General features: G+C 34.2%; 1 protein-coding gene across 6 annotated transcripts in view; it reads right to left on the reverse strand.

Moving 5' to 3' along the window:
* Positions 1-8,474: 8,474 nt before the first annotated feature.
* LOC111043557 (chondroadherin) overlaps positions 8,475-13,848 on the reverse strand; it is a 104,140-nt gene continuing 98,766 nt past the window's right edge. For 3 of the 6 annotated variants that reach the window (XM_022328539.2, XM_039439096.1, XM_039439097.1), the window contains one exon: positions 8,475-12,093. In XM_022328539.2, the coding sequence (XP_022184231.1) occupies positions 11,017-12,093 (1,077 nt within the window). In that variant the 3' untranslated portion in view covers positions 8,475-11,016. The remainder of the gene's footprint in view (positions 12,094-13,848) is intronic. The other 3 variants (XM_039439099.1, XM_039439098.1, XM_039439100.1) reach the window with 1 other exon arrangement.

Genomic DNA, 13,848 nt, shown 5'->3' on the forward strand with positions numbered 1-13,848 from the left:
AATATAATTTCTTAGATAGGAAGATGAGCTCAAGTAAAACACCGAAGGTTATTAATAGAAATGTACACATAGCGGGAGTACTTACGCGTTCCCAAAACCAAAATTCAAAAACGCCAAAACCAAAAACCCCAGTTCCTCAAACTACTTTAGCCGAAAAAGTTGCTCAACTACAAAGTAGCCACACTAATTTAAAAAACCAATTAGAAGTAACTCTAAAAACGTCTGAGGAAGAAAGGTTAGGGATGGTAGAAGAAATTAAATCTTTGGAACTGATTATAAAATTACAAGATGAAGACATAAAAGAAATACCAAATCTAAAAAATCAATTTAGTCTAATGTCGGAGGAAATAAAGAAACTAAAATCTAAATTTGATAATACTAAATGTATGATAGAACCTCCGTCCAAATGCAAAAAAATAGAATCTAACCTAAATGATGGAAAATGCTCTGAAAATGGTCGATATAAAACGTACAGTGAGGTTTTGAAGACAGCAACCAAAAATATAGCTGAGGGAAATAAGATAGGAAAGGGAGAGTTCTGCTACTGACGTCCAGTCATGGACGTGATTGCAGTGATCTCCTTGATAAAAGATTGAAAAATAAATTTGATGTCCAATGTTTTTTCAAGCCAAGTGCATCAATTAATGCAGTTGTAGAGTCAGCTAGGGAACAAACTAAAGACTTTGATGAAAATGACTATCTAATTGTACTGGGTGGCTCAAATAATATAAATGAACCTAACTTGAATCATCTTCCTCAAGTAACAGAAAAAATCAAGGAAATTGTGCCACTCAGCAAAAAAACAAACTTAATAATAAGTACTATTCCTAATAGGTTTGATAGGCCAGAATTAAATGAAGCAATCAATTCGACAAACAAATCAATCCATAATACAATCAACAGCCTAAAAAATAAGAATTCTAAACAACTGGGGATTTGTTTTCTAAATGAAAGGCTGAAAAGACATAACTTCACTAATCATGGGTTGCATCTAAATCGATCTGGCAAAGTAATCTTTTGTAATAGATTGGCAGAGCTGATTGAAAGCCGTTTGCAATCCTCTGGTTTAAAAACAGTCAAAAAACAAATAACGATTTTTTAGTAAATTGGCTCAAAACAGGGAAAGGAAAAAGCTACAAATGCTAGAGATAGAGTAGCACAAGATGGTAAGGTTTTTAGTATTTATCATCAAAATATTCAGTATCTTCGCAACAAAATTGACAGATTAGAAGTATTTCTTAAACAGGAGGATCCTGACATTGTTATTTTCACAGAGCATGGCTTAAAAATAAAGGAAATAAATCAAGTTAGGATTCCAGGCTATTCACTGAGATCAGAATTTTGTAGAATAGCTCATAGAAGTGGTGGTGTATGTATATTCACTAGCAATGCTAAAAATACCCAAACTTATGAACTGGATTTTGTTAAGAGATTTTCTGTTGAGATGGATTTAGAGGTGACGGGACTAAGGTTAAAAATTGATGATCGATTTGAGGTAGCAGTGTTAGGTATCTATTGGTCACCAAATGGAGACTGGCAAAAATTTTGTGAGCTGCTCCATACACTTTTGGAAATTACAACCGCTCGTTTCACAAATGTTATAGTAGTAGGAGATTTCAATACCGATTTTGCCAGGCAGGATAAAATGACAGAGGATATTAGAGATATTATTAATATGAATAATTTAGAAATTAAGGTCCACGAATATACAAGAGTAACTCGAACTTCACAGACAATTATTGATAATATCCTCACAAATATAGAAGGTTGTAATGTCAAGTTAGGTAGCTCAGATCTATCAGATCATAACTATCAAATTTTAGATGTTAAGTTGCAGGGCCAGAATCCAAGCAGAAAAAAAACTTTTGTGAAAGAAATTCAGCAATATGAGCTAGGAAATATAAATTGTTTGAAGCAGGAACTGCTTCAAGAAAATTGGAGTAGTGTTTATAACAGTTGTAACCTAAATTACAAATATAAGCAATTCATTGATACTCTAAGATTTCACATTAGTGTATGCTGTCCAATAAAAAAAGTCAAAGTAAAAAGTAAATTAAACAAAGTAGATGAATGGATAACTGAAGATATTCTTACTCAAAGAAATATTGTTAGGGAAGCTTATGAGGAATTTAAATTAGTGAGGGATGTTCCGAGTGAAGTCAATTACAAATGTCTAAGAAAAACTATGCAAAAGAAGTGAGGAAAGCTAAGTGTAAGAAAACAGCTGAAATATTAACAACTAGTACCAATTTTAACTCTGCTGTTTGGGAGGTAATTAATAGAAATAGGAGAGCAGCTCAAAAAGATACAGTTACTAATGTCCCTAGGATAATCGATGAACATGGAAATTATATGGATGATAGTATAGACATTTGTAACTTTTTCAATAAGTATTATCAACAGGTTGCATATAATCTCCAAAAGTCACTGAACACTAATACTTATAATACAACTACATTAAATGCTGAGCCAATTGAAAAGGTATTTAAATTTCATCCATTATCAAGAGATGAGTTGTCAAGAATAATAAAAAATTTGAATAACAAAAAAACAGTAGGATTGGATGGGGTCTCAAGCAAAATTTTAAAAGAATGTGAAAATGAATTACTGGACCCTTTATTGCATCTCCTTAATACTTCACTAGAGCAGGGTATTTTCCCTGATGATCTGAAACAAGGAAAAATTTTGCCAATTTTCAAGAGCGGTGATTCTGAAAGAGTTGAAAATTATAGACCCATTAGTATTCTAAATGTAATAAGTAAAATTTTTGAAAGAGTAGTTTTAAATAGGCTATTGATGCACCTGGAAGAAATTAATTTCATATGTGATGAACAGCATGGGTTCCAGAAAGGGAAATCTACTAAGACTGCAATAGTATCCCTTGTTGAAAGACTAATAGATATAATAGATTCAGGTGAGAAGGCAGCCGCAATATTTCTTGATTTATCCAAAGCTTTTGATTGTGTGAACCATAGAATATTATTGGAAATACTAAAAACTGTAGGTGTGAATGGTATAGAACTAAAATGGTTTGAATCATATCTCATAGGTAGAAACCAGTGTGTTGAGCTTACCAAGGTGGATGGGAATGAAATAGTAAAAATTAAATCCCAAAAACTGGAGGTCCAGGCTGGAGTACCTCAAGGCTCAATTCTGGGTCCCTTACTGTTTCTGTTGTATGTGAACCAATTACCAAAAGAGTTAAAAGATCACAGAGCTCTGTTGTTTGCTGATGACACATCGCTTATCTTTAACAATTATTTATTAGATAGTCTAGAAATAAATGCTTTTACTGGAGTACAGTCAATTGTCCAATTCTTGAAGCAAAGGCAATTAACAATAAATAGTAAGAAATGTCAATTCCTACAATTCAAAAGTAATATAATTCAGTAGAGGATAGAGAAATAAATGTGTTTGTAGAGAAAAATGAATTAGACCAAGAAGAGAAAGTAGCATTCTTGGGAATTTTATTGGACAGGAAATTAACATGGCATCCTTACATTGAGAGGATATGTAATAAGATATCATCTGGGGTATTTGTCCTGCGGCAGCTTGCTAGGCTGAATGATAAAAAACTACTGTTAACTGCTTACCATGGACTTATACTATCTCATATTAGGTATGCTATTTTAGTATGGGGTAATTCATCTCAACAAAATATGGACAGGGTGTTTAAGATTCAAAAGAAGGCACTCAGATGTATAGAGAAAGTGAATAGGTTAGACTCTTGTAGGCCTTTATTTAAAAAGCTTGGTCTATTAACTGTGCCATTTTTGTATATATATGAAGTTGTAATGCATGTGAAAACGAGTGGTGTGATCCAGAATTCAGATGTTCATGAGTATAATACGCGAAACAGAGCAGATTATCATATAATGGGTCACAATAGTAGGTTATTTGAACAAAAACCAGATTATATTGGTAGGAAATTTTATAACAAGCTACCTCAAATCTTGAAAAGTAATGATGATTTGAAGATTTTCAAAAAACAAATTAAAAAATATTTAGTTGATAGAGCTTTTTATAGTGTACAAGAATTCCTTTCAAACCTAAACTAGGTTGAACTACTTAGTGTTAGAATTATTATGTAATAAGTGTAATAACATGACTTGTCTTATACTCCATGACTGGAGTCTTTAGGACGTAATCTTAAAAAAAAAAAAAAATCATCAGCCGACGCTCAGAATCACCTGTTGGTGAGAATGAGTCAATTCTGGCCATCAGATAGCAGAAGCTGCTGGGTAATCATGCAGTTTAGTATTTGATATAGTACTTTATTTCGGCATTTAGTGTTGTATTTCATTTTTTTCAGATCGATCGATGGAGTGAAACGTCAGTTTGAAACGTAGTTTACTTTGAACCTGGTAAATAGCTGCTAGATTATCATCACATCAATTATTGTTGAAGGCTACTTTAAGTGATAGTGAAGTAAACTCCGCCCACTATTTTCTGATTGGTTGACTGTTTGATGCTCAGTTTCCTCTGAACCTAACCAATAGATGGAAGTAGCTGCCGGGTCATCATTATACAATTAAAATATAAAAATCTATAAATAATTCTATAGCTATGCGTATTATGAATACCTATGCCTATATTTAATTACCAATTAATTTCTACGGGAAAAGAATGTAATTTCATTTTTCCATGCTCCACACACAATGCTTCTTTATGAATTATAATGTTCTTACTATAATACTCATTGATATTGTGCATATCATTCCATATTCAAGTGATTCTTTAATTAACTTTCTTATAGCCTCAATATATTAATAGATATCACAGCTTCATTCAAAATGTACTTATACTCTTAGGATTTTCGCAAATTGAGACATGACGCGGCGTCACATGACGTGACTTGAACCTGCTAGATGAGATAATAATCATATAATAAATATGATCACATTATAATGTTCACACACATGCTAGCTTTATTTCAATGTGGACGTTATAATAGTATCATATGATATTGACTCATATAGCAAGCTCACGTCACGTCATGTCATGGCGCGTCGCAGCTCAGTTTGCGATTAGCCTGATATTTTATAAGCTAGTCAAAAAGTAGTACCAGGCACGAGGCTGCATGCTACCTAACAACAATCTCGATGAAACCATACATTTTAATAAACTAAATCCTCGTTTCCACTAGTTAATCTCTCAATAAACTCGATAAAGGAAACTTTTCAATAGAATTGGTTTAATTCATTCCCGGATGTTGAATATAATAGCCTATTCATAAATTTTATCAGAAAACTTACTTGTATCCTCTTGTTTTCATAAGTAGATTGAATGGTAGATTTGTGTAAAGCTTCATAATGTGAAGTCATGTATCACAAGTATTCTCGATATAATCCTATTAATTAGCGGTTGTGAAAGGAACATTAGTACCTTCTAATTGAAGATTAACGCAGTATGTAACTTACTAATCATACATTCCGAATTCAATGCTACAAACTTACTCATTCAACACTGATAAAGTTTTGAACTCCTGTTTCCAATCACACAGAGCTTGTTAGAGAATTGCGAAATCTGAATTCAATTGAAAACTATGAGCTGGATTGGAATAATGTTGGTTTTATTGATGTTCAATGAAGTTCCAAGACTTCTATAATAAATTATTAATATTCCCGTTTTCTTATAGTTTGAATTTATATAGACGTAGTCGTTCACTTCCAAGAATCTAGGATGCTTTATTCTAACAAACATAGTCATCATTATAAATTGTCAGAGAAAACTATTCATTCAAATTGTCAAATGAATGGGAGTTTGACAAGGTACTGTATGATTCTTGTTCTTGATTTGTGGTAATTAGAAGAAAATAATCACTAGCACTCTCAGCAAACTTAGCCTACTATTCCATTCCAGAAATGACCAGTCTCGGGTAAGTTTCAGAGCGGATGAAGTTTGAAAATGTGAATTCCAGAAGAAGAACATGAACTCTAGAAAGAGTAAGAGAAGGTTCTTACAGCAAAGGAATTCAAATAAGTTTTTCAATAATGTTGAATCAGAAAATGATTGAAGTGATCCTGAAAGAAATATTCCTGAGTGAAAAATCTTCTGGATGGACATTTGGAGGTAAAATGAATTCCAGGAGTAGGAGATAAGGGTTCTGGGTGGATATGGTTTGAAATGTGGAATGTGGTTGAGGTGATGACGATTTTAGGAAGAATGAAGAGGAACTCTTAGACCCAAATTCACCAAAAACGAAAACTAGGTTTGAGTGGCAGTTGGTTCGGAGTCACATGATTTTGAATTAGTTTTGTAATATAATTTTTTGTTCATTTAGAATCAACTGGCGCTCAAACCAAGTTTTCGTTTTGGTGAATTCGGCCCTAAGTGGATGTGGTTTGAAAATGATCAACTTGATAGGGAGAAAATAATTCTAGTCGGGAAGAAGGTTTCTTCGTGAGGAAGTTATACAAATTTCGATTCAAAAAGGAAAATTCAAGATTCCAGTAGGGATAGAAAAGGTTGAAAATGAAAGATTCAGTTGGGTGGAAATAAAGTTTTGAAAATAGAGGTTTCAGGGTTGGATTGAAAATGAATGCCTTCATTCTACACTTTATAATTATTACAAGTTTTGAATTTAGGTGACCCCTTAAGGATTGGTATAGGAGAAGACTTGAAGCGGAATTTTTGGTTGGAAGAAGATCATCAGATGGATAGTGACTTGGTAATGGTCGAAGAAAAGAAATTCCGGTATAGAAAAGGAGGATGGAGTGGGTTGATAGATAAGAAAGAAGAGGTGGAAGATGGAGAAAGAGTAGCAACAAGGTGGTAAAGAAGAATTATTAGGACAAGGATTTTCAATGCGAAAGAGGAGGAAAAGGTGGAGAGAAAGACTCGAGAGAAGAGGTTGGGGCGGAAAAGGGTTCCAAAAAGAGGTGAGGTGGTACGAGGGAAAGGGGGCACACAGTCGTTGAAGCAAAGTGATAAACCCAATTTACAGCTGACAAAAACAAGGCAGCTACAGTGATAATACGAGACCGTGACTATGGGGGGGGGGGAGACGTCACATCAGTATGCAGCGCACGGGGTCTGCCAGACCCCCTCACCCGGTACCTCAGGCCCGTTGTTGATTCGTGTTGAAAGGGCCGGGCTGAAGGGTACAAACAAGTGCATTATGAAGACAATACGCTATCTTGCATCCTAAACGACCACTGTATACTCCTTTACTGCGTGCCAACATGATAGCCGTGTATAAGCAACGGATATGACACTTTGAGAGATAGTGATATGGGCTGTGAAGGCAAATTTGTATTGAAAGTAGTTTGTCGTTGGAGGTGGAATAAAATGTTGAGAATCGAGTACGAATAGCTGAATTCTGCTGAATATTTTTACATGAATCTTGGCTCATGAGTAATAAATGCACAATAAGCATGTGGGTATCGTATTACATTAAAATACATTCTATAACAATTTCTCAGCAAAAATCGCACTATAATAAATGTATTTTCATGATAGAACAAGACAATTCTTTTTCTTTCTAGTATCCATTGATTGGGGAATGAGCTATGAATAACACTATCCCTACACTAATGTATTTATTATTCATAAATAACTGTAAAGATAAGTGGAATCTTCTTATCTTCTCATCCATGGAATCTATAAACATGATTCAATCACTTGATTTTTCCATTTTCAAGAAAATGCTCAGGAGTAATATGGAAGAAAGCTATAATCTATAATATCTTCTTTTCAAAGCTCTGTTAACAAAACGTTCTGGTTTATCATGAAGAACTTCGGAAATTTCAAGTAACTATGACAAGAGATGAAAGAGGTGATGAGAGGTTATTCTATAGAAGTAGTAGCGCCGGTTTGGGGTCATATTTTTTTGTCCAGCAGAAGAAAGAGAGAATAAAATTTTGCTGGTATAAAGGAAAAGAATAAGCTTATACTGTTTACCTCCACTTTCATAATTTCAGTTTCAAATTAATAACTTCACAAATAGAGGATGATTATATAATAATTCTATAGTATTATTAATAATACTCCTCCATTCATGATAAAACCTTTTTCAGTTTCATGTGTATTACTGCAAGAACTCAGTATTTTGCCGAAGACCTGTTAATCCAGGTACATACCAGATAGAATGGAATGTGATGTTACATTCTATACTCTCTCTGAAAGACTATTACCGTTTTTTTTGTGTCTGTGTTATCTATTCTGCTGTCACACAGTCGGCCACCTGTATGATCGGAGTGTGATCGAGACGCTACATGACAGGGGTTCACACCTGCGGCTTCATACAGCGTTCCGATCCCACTCCGATAAGAAAACGGCCTAGAATGGTGCATGCCACACATGTCAGTCATGCGACCAGTCCTACCACCTACAGAAATAAATATCCCACATGAGTTAGATCGGAGCATTGTTTGACAGGTGTGGCACCGGTTTTAGTTGTTCATATTTTTCATCACACCATCGCATAATTTGTAATAGGATGAATATCCAATCAATTTGAGCCAACAACTGCAAAATCAACAAATACATCATCTTTATTTTCACATAACAGTTATCAAATATCTGTTGCATAAAACGTTTGTAATATATTTGTTGCATCGAATAGAAAATTTTCAACAGAATAACATAAACTGAAAAGATCATATAATACAACCAAGTTCGATCAGTTTCAAATCAAGTATTCCTGTGAGAAGCATCGTTCATCAACATTGAAAAGTTAAAATTGGAACTCTCGAATTGTTTAATAAATTTTGAATCAACTCCTTGAAATATTTTCAGAGGAAATGTAAAAACTCGATAATTTTTCTCGTGAAGTAGAATATGTGATGAATATTCTGCTTGAATGATGAAAAATCATAACTGTGATCATATAGTGATCGATAACTTATTGAAATAGGAAATTCTTCGATCTTTTGTTAAATTATCATAATCAATTCATTCAATTGTGAACAAAAGCATCGCAGTTTTAACAAGAATGTTCTTAGAACTCAGAAACCATCAACACAATTATTAATTTATAATTGTCGTAATAGTAAGATAATATCTATATAATGCTATTTACATATAGGCGTTTTCCATTTTTCATTATAATGTTTTATTTCATATAGTATACATAAATTCAATTTATAAGCTATTATTTACATTTGCTTCAATTTTGGTAACACACTATTCAATATACATGGTTGAATTTATCATGAATTACTCTATCAAAGTCCTATTACATAGGATAAATATCATAATATAGTTCAGGTTGTAGAAAAATAGAAAAGAGGAGATGGTTAAATAAAGTGTTCAGTTATGTTTGATGTTGCATAGTTTCTTCTTATGTCTTACCTAAAATGAAGTTGAAGGGCGCAGAATACGTATTATTGGAGAGAGCTTTCAGATTCCAAATAAGATACAATAATATCTTATGCCCAGGGCTAGGATAACCAAAATAGTTGAGGCAATGCCTAAATTGAAGAATTTTATAAAGTGTAGATTATTTTTATGAATTATAGCTGATGAGATCTCAATTCAAGGAAATTGCTCTCACTTTGAGAATTTTTTTAACATACAGATTGAAATAAATTGGATCTTCAATGCATTTTATTCCTTACGTTCCAAAAAGTTAAATTTGAAAATTTCTCAGTAATCACTTGCTGAATTTATTTTCAGCTTGAATCTCACCCACGAATCGATAGGATTTATTTGAAACTTGGCTTGAAAGAAGATTCTTCAATTGTTTATGATAGGAATTCATTTGTTCTAAATTTTCTCTGCAATGATTGAAGAATAGAGATGTTTGCAAGAAAAGTTTTCTTTTCCTAGTCTACAATTGAATTCAAATCATAACACAATCTTGATCCATTATTTTTATATATTCGAAGCAATGTATAAGTCATGAAAGGATCGAAAGTATCTTGTTTGTATACAAGCATGAGCACTTCTAGTAATTGAGCACTCAAACACACTTTCCTATCCTTATTTTTGAAACTAATATAATATACAAAGTGATCTCAATTATAAATACATTGTTGAAATTACACATCAGCTATTCATACATCATAACTTCATCAAACTTTTGAGACGTGAAAGTTATCTGTGATCAAATCCTCAACTCTTATCTAATCTTGGCTAAGCATGACTTAATTGTCTAGCAACATGATTTAGTAGTAGAATAATTTATATTAGGTACACATAGATGTCGCTAGGTAACAAAGTCGTGCTGGATTGAAAAATAGCACTCCAAAATCCGAATAATGAATCCTCTTATAGTGAGGTCCACGTTATAATGGCAGTTGAGAAAGATAGGAGAACAACGTTGACGATCCTCGCTGTCTTGTCAATGCCTTTTCAACGGCAACTGATACAGGTTTATTGATGTAATATTAATTGTTCATTCTCGTTTAAAATAATAAATTATATTTTTTCAAGCAATGAATTATATTTTTAAATAATTTCATAATGAATTTTCATAATTAATATTAAATATTTTGTTAATTTATTATTAATTCTACATTGTTAAAAGACGATCTGGCAACAGAGCAAAGCGAGACAGAGATAGCGCTATTCGCTTTGTTGAATGATAGACAAGGATAGCAATACCATTGCTAAACAAACACTGCCATTATAACATGGACCTCACTATAGTTCTCATCCTAGTACTCATAATAGTCTTTCATATTCCACAAAGTATCCATTCATTCAAGTCTTGATTATTTTTTACATTGAAAATTGAAATTTTACTGTACATAGACTCAACAACACAATGAATTTAGAATTGAGAATGAACAATAATCATATTGGTTTCATCAACTTAGTCTTTTCATGAGAGTCTTGAATAAATTATCATATTGATGATAATGGAGATTATAGTTTCACTAAATAAAAAATCAAGTCAGTTTCATCAAGTTAACTCATTTACCGAGTTTTGCTCAAATTACATGAAAGAATTAAAGTAGAATTCCACTTTACAAAAACTTAATCTGTTCCTTGAAAAATATTTAGTTATTAGAGTCTTGTTGTCCCCATGTGGAGTCGATAATCGATAAAGTAGGATTACACTGCAATAACTCATCTGCTGCCTGATTGAAATGTGAAAATAAACGTGTAGACAAGAAGTGTAACATGACACACGATACAACTGGAGCTAGAAAGTGACGCTTCCAGGTTTCCTCTGGTCACCTCTTCCTGGCATCTTCCAATAGACTCCAAATCGAGTTCTGCGATTGCTTTGCCATTCACCTCCATCGGAGAGATGCAGAAGTTCTTGTTGGCAAACTCTGTATGGGAAGCGTTTGCTAGGGGACCTTCCAGGAGGGAATGCACATGGCAGTCACAGGGGAAATGGTTGGATACCACACTGAGGCTCTCGACGCCTTGGATCACCACAGCCCCTGCAGCCGGGGTCTCTAGCAGATGGTTGCCATGCAACCTCATGATCTTCACTTTGTTGGAGTTGTGGATGTGCAGCTCCTGAATGGCGTCGATTTTGTTGTTGAGCAGATTCAGGCTGCCAATGTGGGTCATGCCTTCAAAGGCACCCGATTGTATCACTCCTAAATCGGACTCCTGTATGGACAAAACGTGCACGTGTGTGAGCCCGCGGAACGTGTGTTTCTGCAAGCTACCCAAATCCATGAAGGGCAACTTGATCAGTCCCACTGCATCCAGATTCGTGAAAGCGTCTGGTTCCAAAACTTTGATCCCCGAAGGTAGAATCAGATGCTCGATGTTTGTCAGTCCAGAAAATGCAGAGCTTTCTATCTTCTGAATGGGGTTACTACTTAACAATATCAACCTGACATTCGACGTCCCAGCAAACGCGAATCCCTCAACCTTCTGGATCTTGTTGTGCCCTAAAAGTATAGCGGTAATGTTCTGGAGTCCAGCAAATGCGAATTGTGCGACAGTGGCCAGTGGTGTGTGTTGAATGGATAGTTCTCGGAGTTTAGGAAGTCCCCTGAAGGCAAATGGTTTGATGGTTGTGATGTTGTTGCCATCAAGTGACAGCTTCTTGAGACTGCGCAGTCCGGCAAATGCGTCGCTTTTGATTATTGGAAATGTGTTTTTGGTCAATGAAAGATGCTCCACTGTCGGTGGAAGGTGCTTCAGAGGAATCTCGGTAAGACCTCCAGTGTTGCAAAGGACCTGTCAACAATGACAACTCATTAGGGCACCAATTACTTTTTCATCTCATTTATTCATAGACAATAAATACAATGCAGGTAAAAACAAAAGGCATTCGCCCAAAACTGCTTCAAACATCAATTTGGAATACACAGAAAATTAAATCTATTACATCGAGTACATATTATTTGCGTTAAAGATCAACAGCAGGAGAAACTTATATAGATTGAACTTATATTGTTTATTCTATGTCAGTAGGCTCAAATCGAAAAACTGTAAAATAGTGCGACAAAGTGCAACTGTGCAATAGTGCAACTGTGCAATAGTGCAACTGTGCAATAGTGCAACTGTGCAATAGTGCAACTGTGCAATAGTGCAACTGTGCAATAGTGCAACTGTGCAATAGTGCAAATGTGAATGTACTGTCCAACATTCTCATGTTTCTTTTGCAACTGGTTGATGTGTTAGTACAATATTTTCACGCAAAATAGCCGTATGTATTTATAGTTCCAAGCATCAACTATAGTTATTATAATATAATTATTATATAGTTGTTATTATTATAATGATTATCATGTAATAGCTAAATGATTTTTCAAAAGACTATTAAGATATTTTCTTCAACTATCAAGATTTCTATGCTTCTCTGCGAAAATAATTATGCCTATTCCAGTTTAAGGTTATTTTGCAGCTAAAAATATTTTTCCTTGCAGGAAAACATCTCATACTCATACATCAAAATGTGTGCATTTCATTAATGATTGGCTTCAAACTCATGTGAAAAATTAATTTGAAGTTTATCGCGAGATCAACCTCACTGCTATTGGAATACTTAATTCATGCAGGATGCTTGCATTCTCTACTCCCTAGTTGCCATTCAGCCTGGGGTTCACAAGCAAAAGCAAGTTCTTAAGCAATTGATTCACTAGTTCTTTGTGAATTTATTTGGATTTCATATCTAGTGATTTCCTTTTCATATATATTTCTAATTCATGCTTACATTTCAAGTTCCCTTTTGGAGAATAGTATCAGATTATGTAACATGTCCAACGGTTTTCAATGGTAGTCTACTAATACAGGCAAGAATCTCGTGCATGAAAATAAGCTATGAAGATCATCCTTCCAAGATACACATCATGGAGATAATGGTGGGAGAGAGAGCCGGCTGCGCCGTGCGCCCAAACTTCGATCTATGAATCTATCTATCTATCTCTACAAGGCGTTTGTATTTTGAATGGACATTGAATTTGAAAGTAGAGCAAGGAATTCATTTATTGTGTTCAGCAATCAACCCTCAAAAAACTCTAATTGAATGAGAAATTCAATTATCATTCTGATTTTAAATTAATCAATGTTGCTTATATGATGTGGAAAACATTCGAATCTCAACATTGGCTGGTAAAAATTTCTCACAATATTATAATTATTCCACTTTCCAATGTCCTCATTGTTCCCCCAATTGTGTGACCGTGAACTAAGTGATAAAAAATAAATGTCATACATTGACTAATGCTCTCATATTGTCATTTTGAAGTTATTGAACCTTTACTGATACTTTAATAGCTCTAGAATCTAGATAATAGCTCCAGGCCAAACGTTTTTATTGTCGGACATCTCACCTTTCTTTCTCTAACCTCCTCTCGCATCTAATAACACCTCCACTCCAATTACACCTTCTTTCTCATCTAATAACCGCCCTACTCTACCCAGAATAGCTTTATTCTGTGTAGCGTCAAATCCTAACGGTCTAAAATCGGAGAAACGACAAATCCTGAC

This window comes from Nilaparvata lugens, chromosome 12, assembly GCF_014356525.2.
Source record: "Nilaparvata lugens isolate BPH chromosome 12, ASM1435652v1, whole genome shotgun sequence".
Lineage (NCBI taxonomy): Eukaryota > Metazoa > Arthropoda > Insecta > Hemiptera > Delphacidae > Nilaparvata > Nilaparvata lugens.